The sequence below is a fragment of the Erythrolamprus reginae genome, chromosome 1 (genome assembly GCF_031021105.1).
Source record: "Erythrolamprus reginae isolate rEryReg1 chromosome 1, rEryReg1.hap1, whole genome shotgun sequence".
NCBI lineage: Eukaryota > Metazoa > Chordata > Lepidosauria > Squamata > Dipsadidae > Erythrolamprus > Erythrolamprus reginae.
In genome coordinates this window covers 137,601,522-137,615,287 of record NC_091950.1, presented here as the reverse complement: position 1 = coordinate 137,615,287, position 13,766 = coordinate 137,601,522, and the positions used below count along the sequence as shown (strand labels likewise).

At 41.2% G+C, this 13,766-nt stretch overlaps 1 protein-coding gene across 1 annotated transcript in view; it reads right to left on the bottom strand.

Moving 5' to 3' along the window:
• LOC139163582 (NACHT, LRR and PYD domains-containing protein 12-like) overlaps window positions 1-13,766 on the bottom strand; it is a 113,488-nt gene that overhangs the window by 69,230 nt on the left and 30,492 nt on the right. Inside the window, exon 5 of the mRNA XM_070744478.1 lies at window positions 12,185-12,355. Within this exon, the coding sequence (XP_070600579.1) occupies window positions 12,185-12,355 (171 nt within the window). The remainder of the gene's footprint in view (window positions 1-12,184; window positions 12,356-13,766) is intronic.

The following is a 13,766-nucleotide window of genomic DNA, read 5'->3' as shown; positions in this document are numbered from 1 at the left end:
CCTTCCCTGGGGTCGAGGTTGATGCCATATCTGAAACCCGGCTGGGCAAATTTCAGAGAGAGGAACACCTCCCTCTGGGCCCAGCCAGGTTTCAGTAATACATGCCAGGTCGGCCTCCTCATCCAGGATCAAATCCCGGATGAGGAGAGCTTTATTTACCACCGACCTGGCATTGAGTAGCAGCAACCTGAGCCCAGGGCCAGAGTTACACTCATCACCAGTACCCAAGATTGGGCTCATGGAGCCAGAACAAGGGATCGTTATTAAGCAACGATCCCTCGTTCCCCTGGAACGGCTAACTCCATGGCCCCCGCCATATCTGCCTCTCCCCAGCAACACTGGAATATTCCGACCCTCTGCCACCCCAGAGATCGGTGCCCCTTCCTCTCCCGCCTCTCGAGCGTCAGGTGGGCCAGCATTCACACTATTCACATTGTTCATATATCTATCATCCCATCCACCCCACTCATTAATTCCATACATAGCAGCCATCCCGCCCCAATCTTCCAACCTTGACCCTCCCCCTTCATTCCATTCATATATACCATTCCCACCATTCCACCCTTGCCATTCATCCATCCTTAAAATCCCCACAATAATTCAATTAAAATTAATTAATTAATATAAAACTAGTATTAAAATATATATAATTATAAAAATATAGGTAAAAAATATTCCAACTGGTCAATTAATTAATCAATTCAGCCAAGTTCATGTAAATAACATCTGATCTAAAGAGTTCAAAGGATGTAAAATAGGACAAAGTCTGAATCCTGGGTATAAACTCTGTCCTCCCAGGCTTTTTGGTAATGGCCGTTATCGTTGGCCAAATCTGTCTCTTTGCCGCTGTCATTGTTGTCATCTTCTCAGTGCTGGACATATCCACAGACCAGCACTTTAAAGGTTCTGTCTCTTTACCTCGGTTGGAAGTGTCTCCTGTTCTTCTTTCTCTGTGGGAACTCCAATTCACGCAGCAACCTTCAGTCCCGCCCGCCCTTCGTATCCCCGCACAGACTGTACAACTGCAAGTCGCCCCTAGATAGTCCTCACACAATCCCAGTAACTCTTCATCCTCCCCTTTTTTATGGCAGCAAAAGTCATTGGCTCGATTCCAACAGTGATTTAATGGTCCCTCCGAAACCAGGTACCCCCCACCATTTGGCATCCCGGTCATAGTTCCCTCTAAGCTGAGCAGTGAGCTCACTTAAAAATCATCATCAACTCAGAGTTTTCCAAACCTGCCCAGAAGCCGAGAGGGAAAGAGTGAGAGGGAAGGAGAGAGAGAGGAAGAGAGAGAAACAGATAGAAAAAAGAGAGGAAGGAAGAGAGAAAGAAAAAGAATGGGAGTAAGGAAGAGAGAAAGAAAATCAAAATCTAGTTTGAAACTAGCTCAACTATTTAAATGGCATTTTGATATTGATAGAGTTGCCCTATTATGAGCTCACTGTTATAGACACACAGTACAGTATTTTATTTTGAAATTCTCTGAGGCAAAACAGGGCGGGTTTTTTATTTATTTATTTCTTTGTTTGTTTGCCGCTCAGACACTATACTTTTCCGCCCACCCACCCCAAAAATTAGAGGGAACACTGATCCCGGTGTCCTAGGTCCGTGCAGATCAGATGTTCTCTTTTTAACAGCTGATAAAGAAGAAAGAAACGAAGGTAAAGCATTGAGACTATTAAGTCTTCCCTTTGAATGAACTATTTGGAAAAAATAATATGCATTTGGAAAAGAATTGAGAGAAGCGATGTGTTGGGCTATCTGGGAAACCCTTTTTTGTCAAATAGCTGGAAATGTTGCTTTATAATAATAATAATAATAATAACAACAACAACAACAACAACAACAACAACAATAATAATAATAATAATAATAATAATAATAATTTATTAGACTTGTATGCCGCCCCTCTCCAAAGACTCGGAGTGGCTCACAACAAAATACATACTGTGAAGAGGGTGAAAATGCAGGAAATAAGAGATCTGTTCAATGACATCTATAACATTATTAAAGAATGCAAACTTTCTTTAAGGGACCATACTGAAACTGTAACTGAAAATGCAAAGTTACAGGATGTTGTGGACTCAAAGAAGATCTTTAGTGATAGTGGCAAATTTGGTGAAACAAATATTACAGAATTTGATCAACAGATGATCAAAACTGCAGGAATGGACACTGATAGAAACAATGTTAAGACTGAAATTGGACTGACTTCTAGAAAGTACTTTCATTCTTCAGTTTTATTGATGGCATAGTGGAGGAAAGATGTTAACAGAGACATGGGATTTCACAGACTTTGTAGTTTTTGTAGTTAAAAGTATTAAGAGAAACAGAAGGTTGAGACTGGATATTCAAAAAGGAGAAAGAAAAAGAAGAAAGCGGGAGTAAAAAGATGGTTTCAAAAGAAAGAAAGAAATTTATTAACAGTAGATATAAAACTAAAAACAAGATTAGCTCTAAAAGGGGTGACTAATCTTGGTTATTTCTTGATAATTTTTTTAGAAATAGTTTTAACGTTGTGCTTAACATTAAGGTTAAATTTATTAGTAATATTCTGCCGGCGTGTCTCAACCGCCCGTAATTACAGGGTAATTAGTCCAGAAAGACACACACCACACGATAGAAGGAAAACGCAAAAGTCTTTATCAACAGAAAAACAGAAACAGCTCCCTTTTTAAATGTCAAAGGGATTTTCTGGTACACACAAGGCACAGGTTAAATGCAGTCCAAATTCTCACCCAATAACTGGGAAATTGAGTCCAAATCTAAAGTCCAGAAAGTCCACACACAATCTTGAATAGCAAAAAACACGATCATAATGAAACTATGAATCAGATAAACTGTCATGAGGCTAAAACAGCAGGCTGCTCTTTTATCTGTAGCACTAATTACAGCAGCCCCACCCAACCACAGGTGGCCTCATTTATCTCCTGTAGTAATCCTTCAGTTGTTGTCTCCTATGCATCACTCTACGCATGTGTGGATGTGTCATCAATTCTTGTTCCAAATCCAGGGATGATAAGGATGAGTGATCTCCTCCTGAGCTGTCTGCCAAACTCCCCTCTTCCAAGTCACCCCCACCTTCTTCTTCTTCCAAGGAAACTTCACTACCTGCCTCTGTCAGCAATAAAACAGGCCTATGACATGTTGATGTTTCCCCTACACCCACCTCCACATTCCTTGGGGCAGGAGCTGGGCCAGAGCCAACCACAACAAGTAAATTCATATGTTATTATCAAGGGAGAGTTTGAAAAATTGCTAGTTTTGATGAAAATGTCTTATAACCTTCATTGTGTATTTTATTTATTTATTATTTAGATTTGTATGCTGCCCCTCTCCGCATTTTACTATGTGTATACGCACTAAAATCCTCATTGTGTAATGGACAAAACCAATCAATCAATAAATAAAATAAAATAAAATAAAATGTTAATGGAATGTAAGATGAATTTGATATGTACTATGGATGGTTAAACATATATATGAATCTATCAGGTGATTGAATGTGATTAAATATATATTAAATAATAGAAAATTAGAAGTACTGTATAAGAAGTGTAGATTTTGAGTGTTAACTGTTAAATTGGGCTTTAAAAAACTTGGGGAGTACCAAATATACATTACTAAGAGGAAGATGGGGGAAATTTGAAATTGGATTTGTTTGTTTGTTTGTTTGTTTTTTCTTTTAGTTTTTCATATTAACAGGTTATATAGGAATATTTTAAAAATGTATAAAGGGAGGATGAAGGCACTTTGCCTGTGTTTAATAAGTTAGAAATATTGTTGCTACTAAATATCTGAAGAAATATTAATGATGAAATTTAATTACATGACAATTGGTTCAACTGGATGACCAAACTAGAATACCATGCAGGGGGGAAGAATGAACTATTTACCAACCAAATATTTGTATTTCATTGTACTAAAACTGTTTAATTCAGTTTCCAAAAGATTTTGTTGGTTAGGCGTTTGGTTCTGGAGACTAAACAGCCTTACAAACATATTAATTTCCAATGGATTCCAAAGAAAAACAATCACCAACCCAATCCAAACAGAGACACCTCCCAAGAACCGAGACACAGGACAGGACAATGGGATCACCCTCCTCCCTTATATCAAAGGCACCACAGATAAAATTAGCAAAATTCTCCACAAACACAATATCAAGACAGCCTTTGGCACTGACCAAAAAGTAACCAACAACTTAAGAAACCCCAAAGACAAAATCCAGCTAGAAAACCAAGGAGTCTATGAAATACCATGCAAAATCTGGTAATTTTTACCGGAATCGCACTGGTTGTGCATGCACGGTGCATGCACGCCTGGCAGAAATGGGGCTGGGCTGCACACTCCATTTCCACTGCCAGAACGGGCAGGGCCTACCCCTGCCTCTCACCTACCAGACATCTGGAAACTAGCTCTAATCAACAAACGAATCCCAGTCACGAAAACTGACACCAGACTCAGAACAGTATAGAAAGCTACGACCAATCACCCTCATCAGACCCAAACCCATACCCACCCCACAGACAAAATACAACCACCACCCAGAAGCCAAACTACAGTGGCATCTCCAACCATTGCACCCCCCTCCGACATCCACACAAAGCAAAGAGACACATGCTATAAACACATAGCCAGACACAAACTTGGAGCCAAACCAAAATCTGGGATATTACACCACAGACCTACATTACAAAACAGCTAACTAGTCTGCAGGCATCAACTGCTACAACTACTCAGGATGTCACTCCTAATTTGCAAACATTAACTAATCTGCATACATCAACTACATCAATTACTCAAGGTGTTACCCCACCAACTAACCAAGATGTTTACCAGTTGCTTGCAGCAGCTGAGCCAGCACTCCACACCCACCCAGCAGTATTTATAGAGGGATGGCAGCTCACACCATGCTTTGTTCACTTGAGCACAAAGCACAGCCTGAAGATGATGAGTAGGACCTCATTGAAACGTCACCAGGAGTCTATCAACCTTACATGGGAAAAGACCTGAATATTCCTAGACCTAGGCTGGTGCTGACATGGGCAAAAAAGATGTTAGAGAAGACAATATGTGTACCTAAGGAAGGGAGAAATAACAACAAGGGGGAGAAAGTAGTGATAGGTGCCCCAAAGTAATGCCTCATACCCCTATTCTATGCAAAAGGGAAAAAAGCAACAGTAACTTTACCTCTTAGCATGACTAAGCTAGCAACAACAAAGCTAATTACGGGAGGGAAGGAAGGGTGTGGGCCTGCAACGCGGGCAATGAGCAAATTGAGCAGCATTATATAAGATCAACTATGTCTTCAATGGGGATTTTAATACTCTGATAAAATTAGTAGAGGACTAACGATAGCTAAGTAATTTTAGTAGTTTTAAATAAATTTTAAATGTTCCAGAGATTGCAATCGCTGTTGCCTCCTCATGTATATGAATATGTATATGTATATGTATATGTATATGTATATGTATATGTATATGTATATGTATATGTATATGTATATGTATATGTATATGTATATGTATATGTATAGAAACATAGAAGTCTGACGGCAGAAAAAGACCCCATGGTCCATCTAGTCTGCCCTTATACTATTTTCTGTATTTTATCTTAGGATGGATATATGTTTATCCCAGGCATGTTTAAATTCAGTTACTGTGGATTTATCTACCACGTCTGCTGGAAGTTTGTTCCAAGGATCTACTACTCTTTCAGTAAAATAATATTTTCTCATGTTGCTTTTGATCTTTCCCCCAACTAACTTCAGATTGTGTCCCCTTGTTCTTGTGTTCACTTTCCTATTAAAAACACTTCCCTCCTGGACCTTATTTAACCCTTTAATATATTTAAATGTTTCGATCATGTCCCCCCTTTTCCTTCTGTCCTCCAGACTATACAGATTGAGTTTATTAAGTCTTTCCTGATACGTTTTATACTTAAGACCTTCCACCATTCTTGTAGCTTGTCTTTGGACCCATTCAATTTTGTCAATATCTTTTTGCAGGTGAGGTCTCCAGAACTGAACACAGTATTCCAAATGTGGTCTCACCAGCATTCTATATAGCGGAATCATAATCTCCCTCTTCCTCCTTGTTATACCTCTAGCTATGCAGCCAAGCATCCTACTTGCTTTCCCTACCGCCGGACTGCACTGTTCACCCATTTTGAGACTGTCAGAAATCACTACCCCTAAATCCTTTTCTTTTGAAGTATTTGCTAACACAGAACTGCCAATACAATACTCAGATTGAGGATTCCTTTTCCCCAAGTGCATTATTTTACATTTGGAAACATTAAACTGCAGTTTCCATTGCTTTGACCATTTATCTAGTAAAGCTAAATCATTTACCATATTACAGACGCCTCCAGGAATATCAACCCTATTGCACACTTTAGAGTCATCGGCAAATAGGCAAACCTTCCCTACCAAACCTTCCCCTATGTCACTCACAAACATATTAAAAAGAATAGGACCCAGAACAGACCCTTGTGGCACACCGCTTGTAACCTGACTCTGCTCAGAATACTCTCCATTAACAATAACTCTCTGATGTCTACGCTTCAGCCAGCTGCAAATCCATTGAACTATCCAGGGATTAAGTCCAATCTTCACTAATTTATCTATCAGCTCTTTATGTGGAACCGTATCAAAGGCTTTGCTGAAGTCCAGGTAGGCAATATCCACGGCACCACCTTCATCCAACACCTTTGTGACATAGTCAAAGAAATCAATGAGATTAGTCTGACATGATTTGCCTTCAGTAAAGCCATGCTGATTTGGGTCCAATAAGTTATTGTTTTTTAGGAGCTGATTTATCCTCTTTTTGAGTAGAGTCTCCATCATCTTAACTACAACTGATGTCAAGCTAACTGGCCTGTAGTTACCAGCTTCTTCTCTACTGCCCTTCTTGTGGATAGGCACAACACTGACCATTCTCCCAGTATATGTATATGTATATGTATATGTATATGTATATTACAAAATTGCTCCAGAGATTGCGGGTTGCGAGTCCCTCCTTGTGAAGTTGGACTTAGGGTTTGCCTGTTTCTCACATACCTGCCTCCCAGCTGCATGTCACAGGCCCTGCCTGTGCTACCTGAGGAGGTATCCGGGTTGGCGGTGGAGTTCCCCAGACTTATTGTCTTGGGGGACTTCAACCTGCCATCACTCGTCAAAACCTCTGAACTGGCACAGGAGTTCATGGCCAGCATGAGAGCCATGGACCTGACCCAAGTAGTACAGGGTCCGACTCATGAGGGAGGGCACGCACCCGACATGGTATTTCCTCTCTGAGCAATTGAGTAATGGTCTGAGACTAAGGGGCTTAGAAGTGTTGCCTTTGTCATGGTCAGATCAGGGAGGTGGAACCGATTAGGTTATTCCGCCCCAGACGCCTGATGGATCCAGAAGATTTTCAGAAGGCACTTGAGGTTATTCCAGATACACTTGTCCACAGCTCGGCAGAGTTTCTGCTGAGGCCTGGAACAAGGCTCCAATGGAGGCTCTAGACCGAATTGTGCCATTGCGACCTCTCCGTGGTGCTAGACCCTGTAGAGCTCCATGGTTCAACGATGAGCTCCGGGAGTTGAAACGCCAGAAGAGACATCTAGAGAAGCGATGGAGGAAGAGTAAGTACGAATCCGATCGAACACTTGTAATAGCTCACATTAAGACTTACAAAGTGGCGCTCAAGGCGGCAAGATGTGCGTATCATGCTGCCTTGATTTCATCAGCGGAATCCCGCCCGGACACTCTGTTAAGGGTGACCCGCTCCCTTCTTAACCAGAGGGGAGTTGGGGAGCCCTTGCAGAGTAGCACTGAGGATTTTAACATGATTTTCACTGATAAAATGGCTCGTATCCGGGCGGACCTCGACTCCGATTGGAAAACAGAGTCGACTGACAACGAGTCAGTCGAGGTGACTGGGGCCCATACTTGGCCATCTGTCTGGGAAGAGTTTGATCTGGTGACACCTGGTGAAGTGGACAAGGCCATTGGAGCTGTGAGTTCCGCCACCTGTTTACTGGATCCGTGTGCCTCCTGGCTGGTTTCGGCCAGCAGGGAGGTGACACGGAGCTGGGTCCAGGAGATTGTCAATGCTTCTCTGGGGAGGGGGTCCTTTCCAGATCCCTACAAGGAGGCACTTCTATGCCCCCTCCTCAAGAAGCCTTACCTGGACCCAGCCATTCTTAATAACTATCGCCCAGTCTCCAACCTTCCCTTTGTGGCGCTTCAGCTCCAGCGGTCCTTAGAAGAAGCCAATTATCTAGGTCCCCAATAGTCAGGATTCAGGCCCGGCTACAGCATGGAAACTGCTTTGGTCGCTATGATGGATGATCTCTGGTGGGCCAGGACAGGGGTTTATCCTCTGTCCTGGTGCTTCTTGACCTCTCAGCAGCTTTCGATACCATCGACCATGGTATCCTTCTGTGCCGGCTGGAGGGGTTGGGAGTGGGGGGGCACTGTTTCTTCAGTGGTTCTCCTCCTACCTCTCTGGTCGGTCGCAGTCAGTGTTAGTGGGGGTCAGAGGTCGACCTCTAGGTTGCTCCCTTGTGGGGTACCTCAGGGGTCAGTCTTCTCCCGCCTACTATTTGATATCTACATGAAACCGCTGGGTGAGATCATCCAAGGGCATGGGGTGAGGTATCATCAATATGCAGATGATACCCAGCTGTACATCTCCACCCCTTGTCCAGTCAGTGAAGCAGTGGAAGTGATGTGCTGGTGTGTGGAGGTTGTTGGGGTCTGGATGGGTGTCAAGAGACTCAAACTCAACCCAGATAAGACGGAGTGGCTGTAGGTTCTGCCTCCCAAGGACAATTCTATCTGTCCATCCATAACTCTGGGGGGGGAATTATTGACCCCCTCATAGGGGGTCCACAACTGGGGCATCCTCCTTGATCCACAGCTTACATTAGAGAACCATCTTTTGGCTGTGGTGAGGGGGAAGATTGCCCAAGTTCGCCTGGTGCACCAGTTGAGACCCTACCTGGACCGGGACTCACTGCTCACAGTCACTCATGCCCTCATTAGCCTCGAGGCTCGACTACTTTAACGCTCTCTACATGGGGCTACCTTTGAAAAGTGTTCGGAAACTTCAGATCATGCAGAATGCAGCTGCGAGAGCTATCGTGAGCTTTCCTAAACATGCCTATGTTACTCCAACACTCCGCAGTCTGCATTGGTTGCCGATTGGTTTCCGGTCACAATTCAAAGTGTTGGTTATGACCTATAAAGCCCTTCATGGCATCGGACCAGAATATCTCTGGGACCACCTTCTGCCACACGAATCCCAGTGACCAGTTAGGTCCCACAGAGTTGGCCTTCTCCGGGTCCCGTCGACTAAACAATATCGTCTGGCGGGACCCAGGGGAAGAGCCTTCTCTGTGGTGGCCCCGACTCTCTGGAACCAACTCCCCCCAGATATCAGAGTTGCCCCCACCCTCCTTGCCTTTTGCAAGCTCCTTAAAACCCACCTGTGTCGTCAGGCATGGGGGAATTGAAATTTTCCCTTCCCCCCTAGGCTTATAGAATTTATACATAGTATGCTTGTATGTATGATTGGTTCTTTAAATTGGGGTTTTTTAGATTATTTTTAATATTAGATTTGTTTACATTGTCTTTTTTATTGTTGTTAGCCGCCCCGAGTCTTCGGAGAGGGGCGGCATACAAATCTAATAAATAAATAAAATAAATAAATAAATAAATTTCTTATTATTATTATAATTATAATTATTTTTATTGTTGTTGTTGTTGTTGTTGTTATTATTATTATTATTATTTCAATACAACTCAGCAAACAAGATCACTATGCTGGACTTCGTATTTCATCACTAGTCGGGTGCTTCCCAAGCACCTAGGACTGCGTGATGTAGCAGCGAATTATGTTTGCTGATACCAGTAAAGCGGCCTGTTGTAATTGAAACATGGAGATTTTGTCAATTCCGATGCCAGAGTCGTTGCAGCTCAATTTTTAGATCTTCGTATTTCACTAATTTCTCTAGCTGCTTCTTCTCAATTCTGCTGTCCCCTGGGATTGCGATGTCGATGATCCATACTTTCTTTTTCTCCACAATCAGGTTGCCTGGTGTGTTATGCTTCAGAATTCGGTCAGTCTGAAGTCGGAAGTCCCACAGTAGTTTTGCTTGCTCATTTTTGACCACTTTTTCAGGTTTATGATCCCACCAGTTCTTTGCCACTGGTAAATGGTAGTTCCGGCACAAGTTCCAGTGGATCATCTGTGCCACAGCATCATGTCTATGCTTGTAGTCAGTCTGTGCGATCTTTTTGCAGCAGCAGAGTATGTGATCGATTGTTTCATCTGTTTCTTTACAGAGTCTGCACTTTGGATCGTCTGTTGATTTTTCAATTCTGGCTTTGACAGCATTTGCTCTAATAGCCTGTTCTTGTGCCGCCAGTATTAGTCCTTCTGTCTCCTTTTTGAGTGTTCCACTTGTAAGCTATGACCAGGTCTTTTCTTTATCCACCTTGCCTTCAATCTTCTCCAAGAACTGGCCATGTTAGAGCTCCTTTTTCTTTACTTTTTGCACAGTAATTTTTTCTCTTTCTCTGAATGTACAACAAAATTTCTTCTTCCCATTCTCTTATTTATACTCAATTTTTCATGTCTCTGGTCAGCAAAAATGCATTAAGTGTTAAGGAACAACAACATAAATATTTTCAACTTCACCAAATAAAACAAGTTTACACTTCTTCCCTTTGACCTTTAATCTTTTTAAATAATCTTACATAACTTGATTTTGTTTTTGATTTACTCTTTATTTCTTTCAGCAAACCCTTCAAGACTTTATAACTTATTTAAATCAAAAATAAAAATAAAATAAAATAAAAATTGTTGTGAGAAGTCATTTTTAGATACCCCTTTACCCAGTAGAGCTTCTTCCTCTTACACAAACGTTTAAATCCAGATTTCTGATAGCAGACAATTTTAAGAGTAATTGAGTACATTGCTCCCAAATACCCTTGACTTATCCTGGAAAAAGTTAGACTATTTTCCTCCATTCTGTCTCTTCTCCTTTAATTAAATTTTAAGTTCTTTTTGGTTCCCTCTGGTGTCCAACCTTCAAAGTCCCATTTTACCACCACCCCCACCACCCCCAAGCATTTCCAACAGGAAGATTTCTTGTATTTAATTTCAAAATCTTCATATATTCTAAATAACAAAATTTATTTTGGTGAGGATTGAAGGAGAATCACCCAGTGTAATCAAAGTTACTATTCTGAAGGATCCTAATATACAGAAAGCAGTTAACAAGCAATTTATATAAATGATTAAGAAAGGAAATTTGCCCAAACAGGACTGAAAATGACTTTTGCAAAGGTGGACAATCTCTTATCACCCAGGGCTCTAAATCTCCTCATGGGGAGCTATTCTTTGGAGTGCTTGGAGATGATTCTGAGTCCTCTTTTTGTTCAGAGAGAAGTTGCCAGTGCTTCGCTGGAAGATTAGTAAGTGCAAATTATTCAATGATAACAATAATCAAAATGCTACATATAGGAAGGCAAGTCTCTCTTGAATGTAAATGTAAATTAAAATATTTAATGTAGATTAGCAATTACCTTGCAAGTCAATGGTTATGTTAAAGCAGATTCCCAAAATCCCAAGGAGAAGAAATTTTCAGGGATCTTTACAGTATTAAAGGAAGTTAGTTAAAAATTGAAGAGAAAGTTCAAGGGATTATAATATGACATAACCACCCAAATAACAAAGATTGCACTAAATTTCAGACAAAATCTTGTTATAAAGTGTAAAACACATTAAAATATATGTGAATGACCAAACATTGTAGACCTATATTCTACACACAACTGTACATTTTTAAAATCAGTATAATTACTGCCATATCTGCACATTGCTGAATGAACATTTATAAACTTCTGAATTCATTCCTAGGAACTGGGATTCCTCGCTCAAAAATTAGACCATCTGCCAGATTCTCAGCAGTTAACAGCTAAGAAAGTATCACACATCCCCCAGAAAACTATCTTTATATCATTTTGATTATAATCACACATAGAATTGTATTTTAGAAAACAGAAGAGAAAAGAATATGTTTAAATATCAAAACTGTACTTATTTTTCTGTGAATACTTTTCCAGAATTCAAGAGAAAGTAACACACAACAAACTGAAATAATAATACTGATCACTCACGCTAGTGTTTCTACTTTACAGTCTTGATGTTGGAGTCCATCACACAGCAGTTCCATTGCTCTCTCATCTGTGTTCTTGAGAAACAACTGTAAATCTTTCAATCTCTGATTTTTCCTGAGGACTTCAGCAAGATGCCTGCTGCAGGACTCTGTGAAGGACCATCCAGTGAAGCTGAAAATGCAGAAGAATTCAAATTATGTCTTCTCATAAGTATTAGCAGATATAAAAATAGATGGTACAGACAATAATAATTAAAAGCAATTAAAGCAAAAGCAATAATTATGGGCATGTAATCAAGAAATCTAAAGTATCATATGGTTAGAGATGGACACTACATTAAAAGTACCCTATAAATAATATGTAGATTATAACAAAGTAAAAATTGGGTTCTAGAATACAAATCTTGGACTTGGCACATTTCATATGGGTAGCTAAAATGTATTCCAAATAGAATGAAATTCCAAATCTAACTTCCCTTTAAAATAAGAAGTTAATTTAGACTTTAAAGTATATTCCCATAAAGGAAAACTATGGCCAACATTGCAATCATATGGAATTCCCTGCACTCCATGGGAAGCCTGGATGACAAAACCTAAGCTTTGCTAGGGAGAAGTGAAGAAGTGCTGAAACTGATGAGTGTTTGGCCCAGCTTAATGATGAGCCAGGGTTGCACAGCAGGTAGAGTGCTCTACTTCAGGCCACTGAAGCTGACTGTAGATCTGTAGGTCAGTGGTTCAAATTTCATCACTGGCTCAAGGTTGACTCAACCTTCCATCCTTCCAAGGTGGGTAAAATGAGGACCCGGATTGTGGAAGCAATGTGCTGGCTTTGATAAAAAGTGCTATTTCTAACATGTTGGAAGCCACCATGATTCTAAGGAGAAGCATAAAAACTGAATAAATAAATAAAAGAAGAAAATTAAATTTTAAAGGGAAACAAAAGTGGCTATCTAGCAAATACAGTGGTACATCTACTTAAGAACTTAATTCGTTCCGTTACCAGGTTCTTAAGTAGGAAAGTTTGTAAGTAGAAGCAATTTTTCCCATAGGAATCAATGTAAAAGTAAATAATGTGTGCAAACTCATTTGGACAAAAATAAAAGCTCAGAATTTGGATGGGAGGAGGAGGAAGAAGAAGAGGATGAGGACAGTTGCTGCTGAAGGAAGAAGGTGAGGTGAGAGAAATAAAAATAAATCTAAAACTTTAAGGCTTTTTTAAAAAGAGGGACTCTGAAGCGGCGAGGAAGAGCATGCGTCTCTCATACACCCGGCGCGAGGCTGCCTCCCATACACTGCACCAGAGAGAGAAACCCAGGCAGGCAAGAGGGGGGAACCCCCTGCTCCTTCGATCAAAAGGAGGCTGCTGCTGCTACCTGCTTCCTCTTCCTTTTCATGCTGAAGGGCTCCCATCTTCTCTCGCTCGCTTGCTTTGTAGCCAGCACTTTTCCTTCACTGTGGTGACTCATCGGTTTGGCTGAAGCCGAGTTGATCCAGTCAGGGCAAAGCACCCTCTTTTGCCTTTCCGTGCCCAGGCGCTCCGGGAGGCAACCTCGCACTGGGTGTATCAGAGGCAGTGCGAGGGA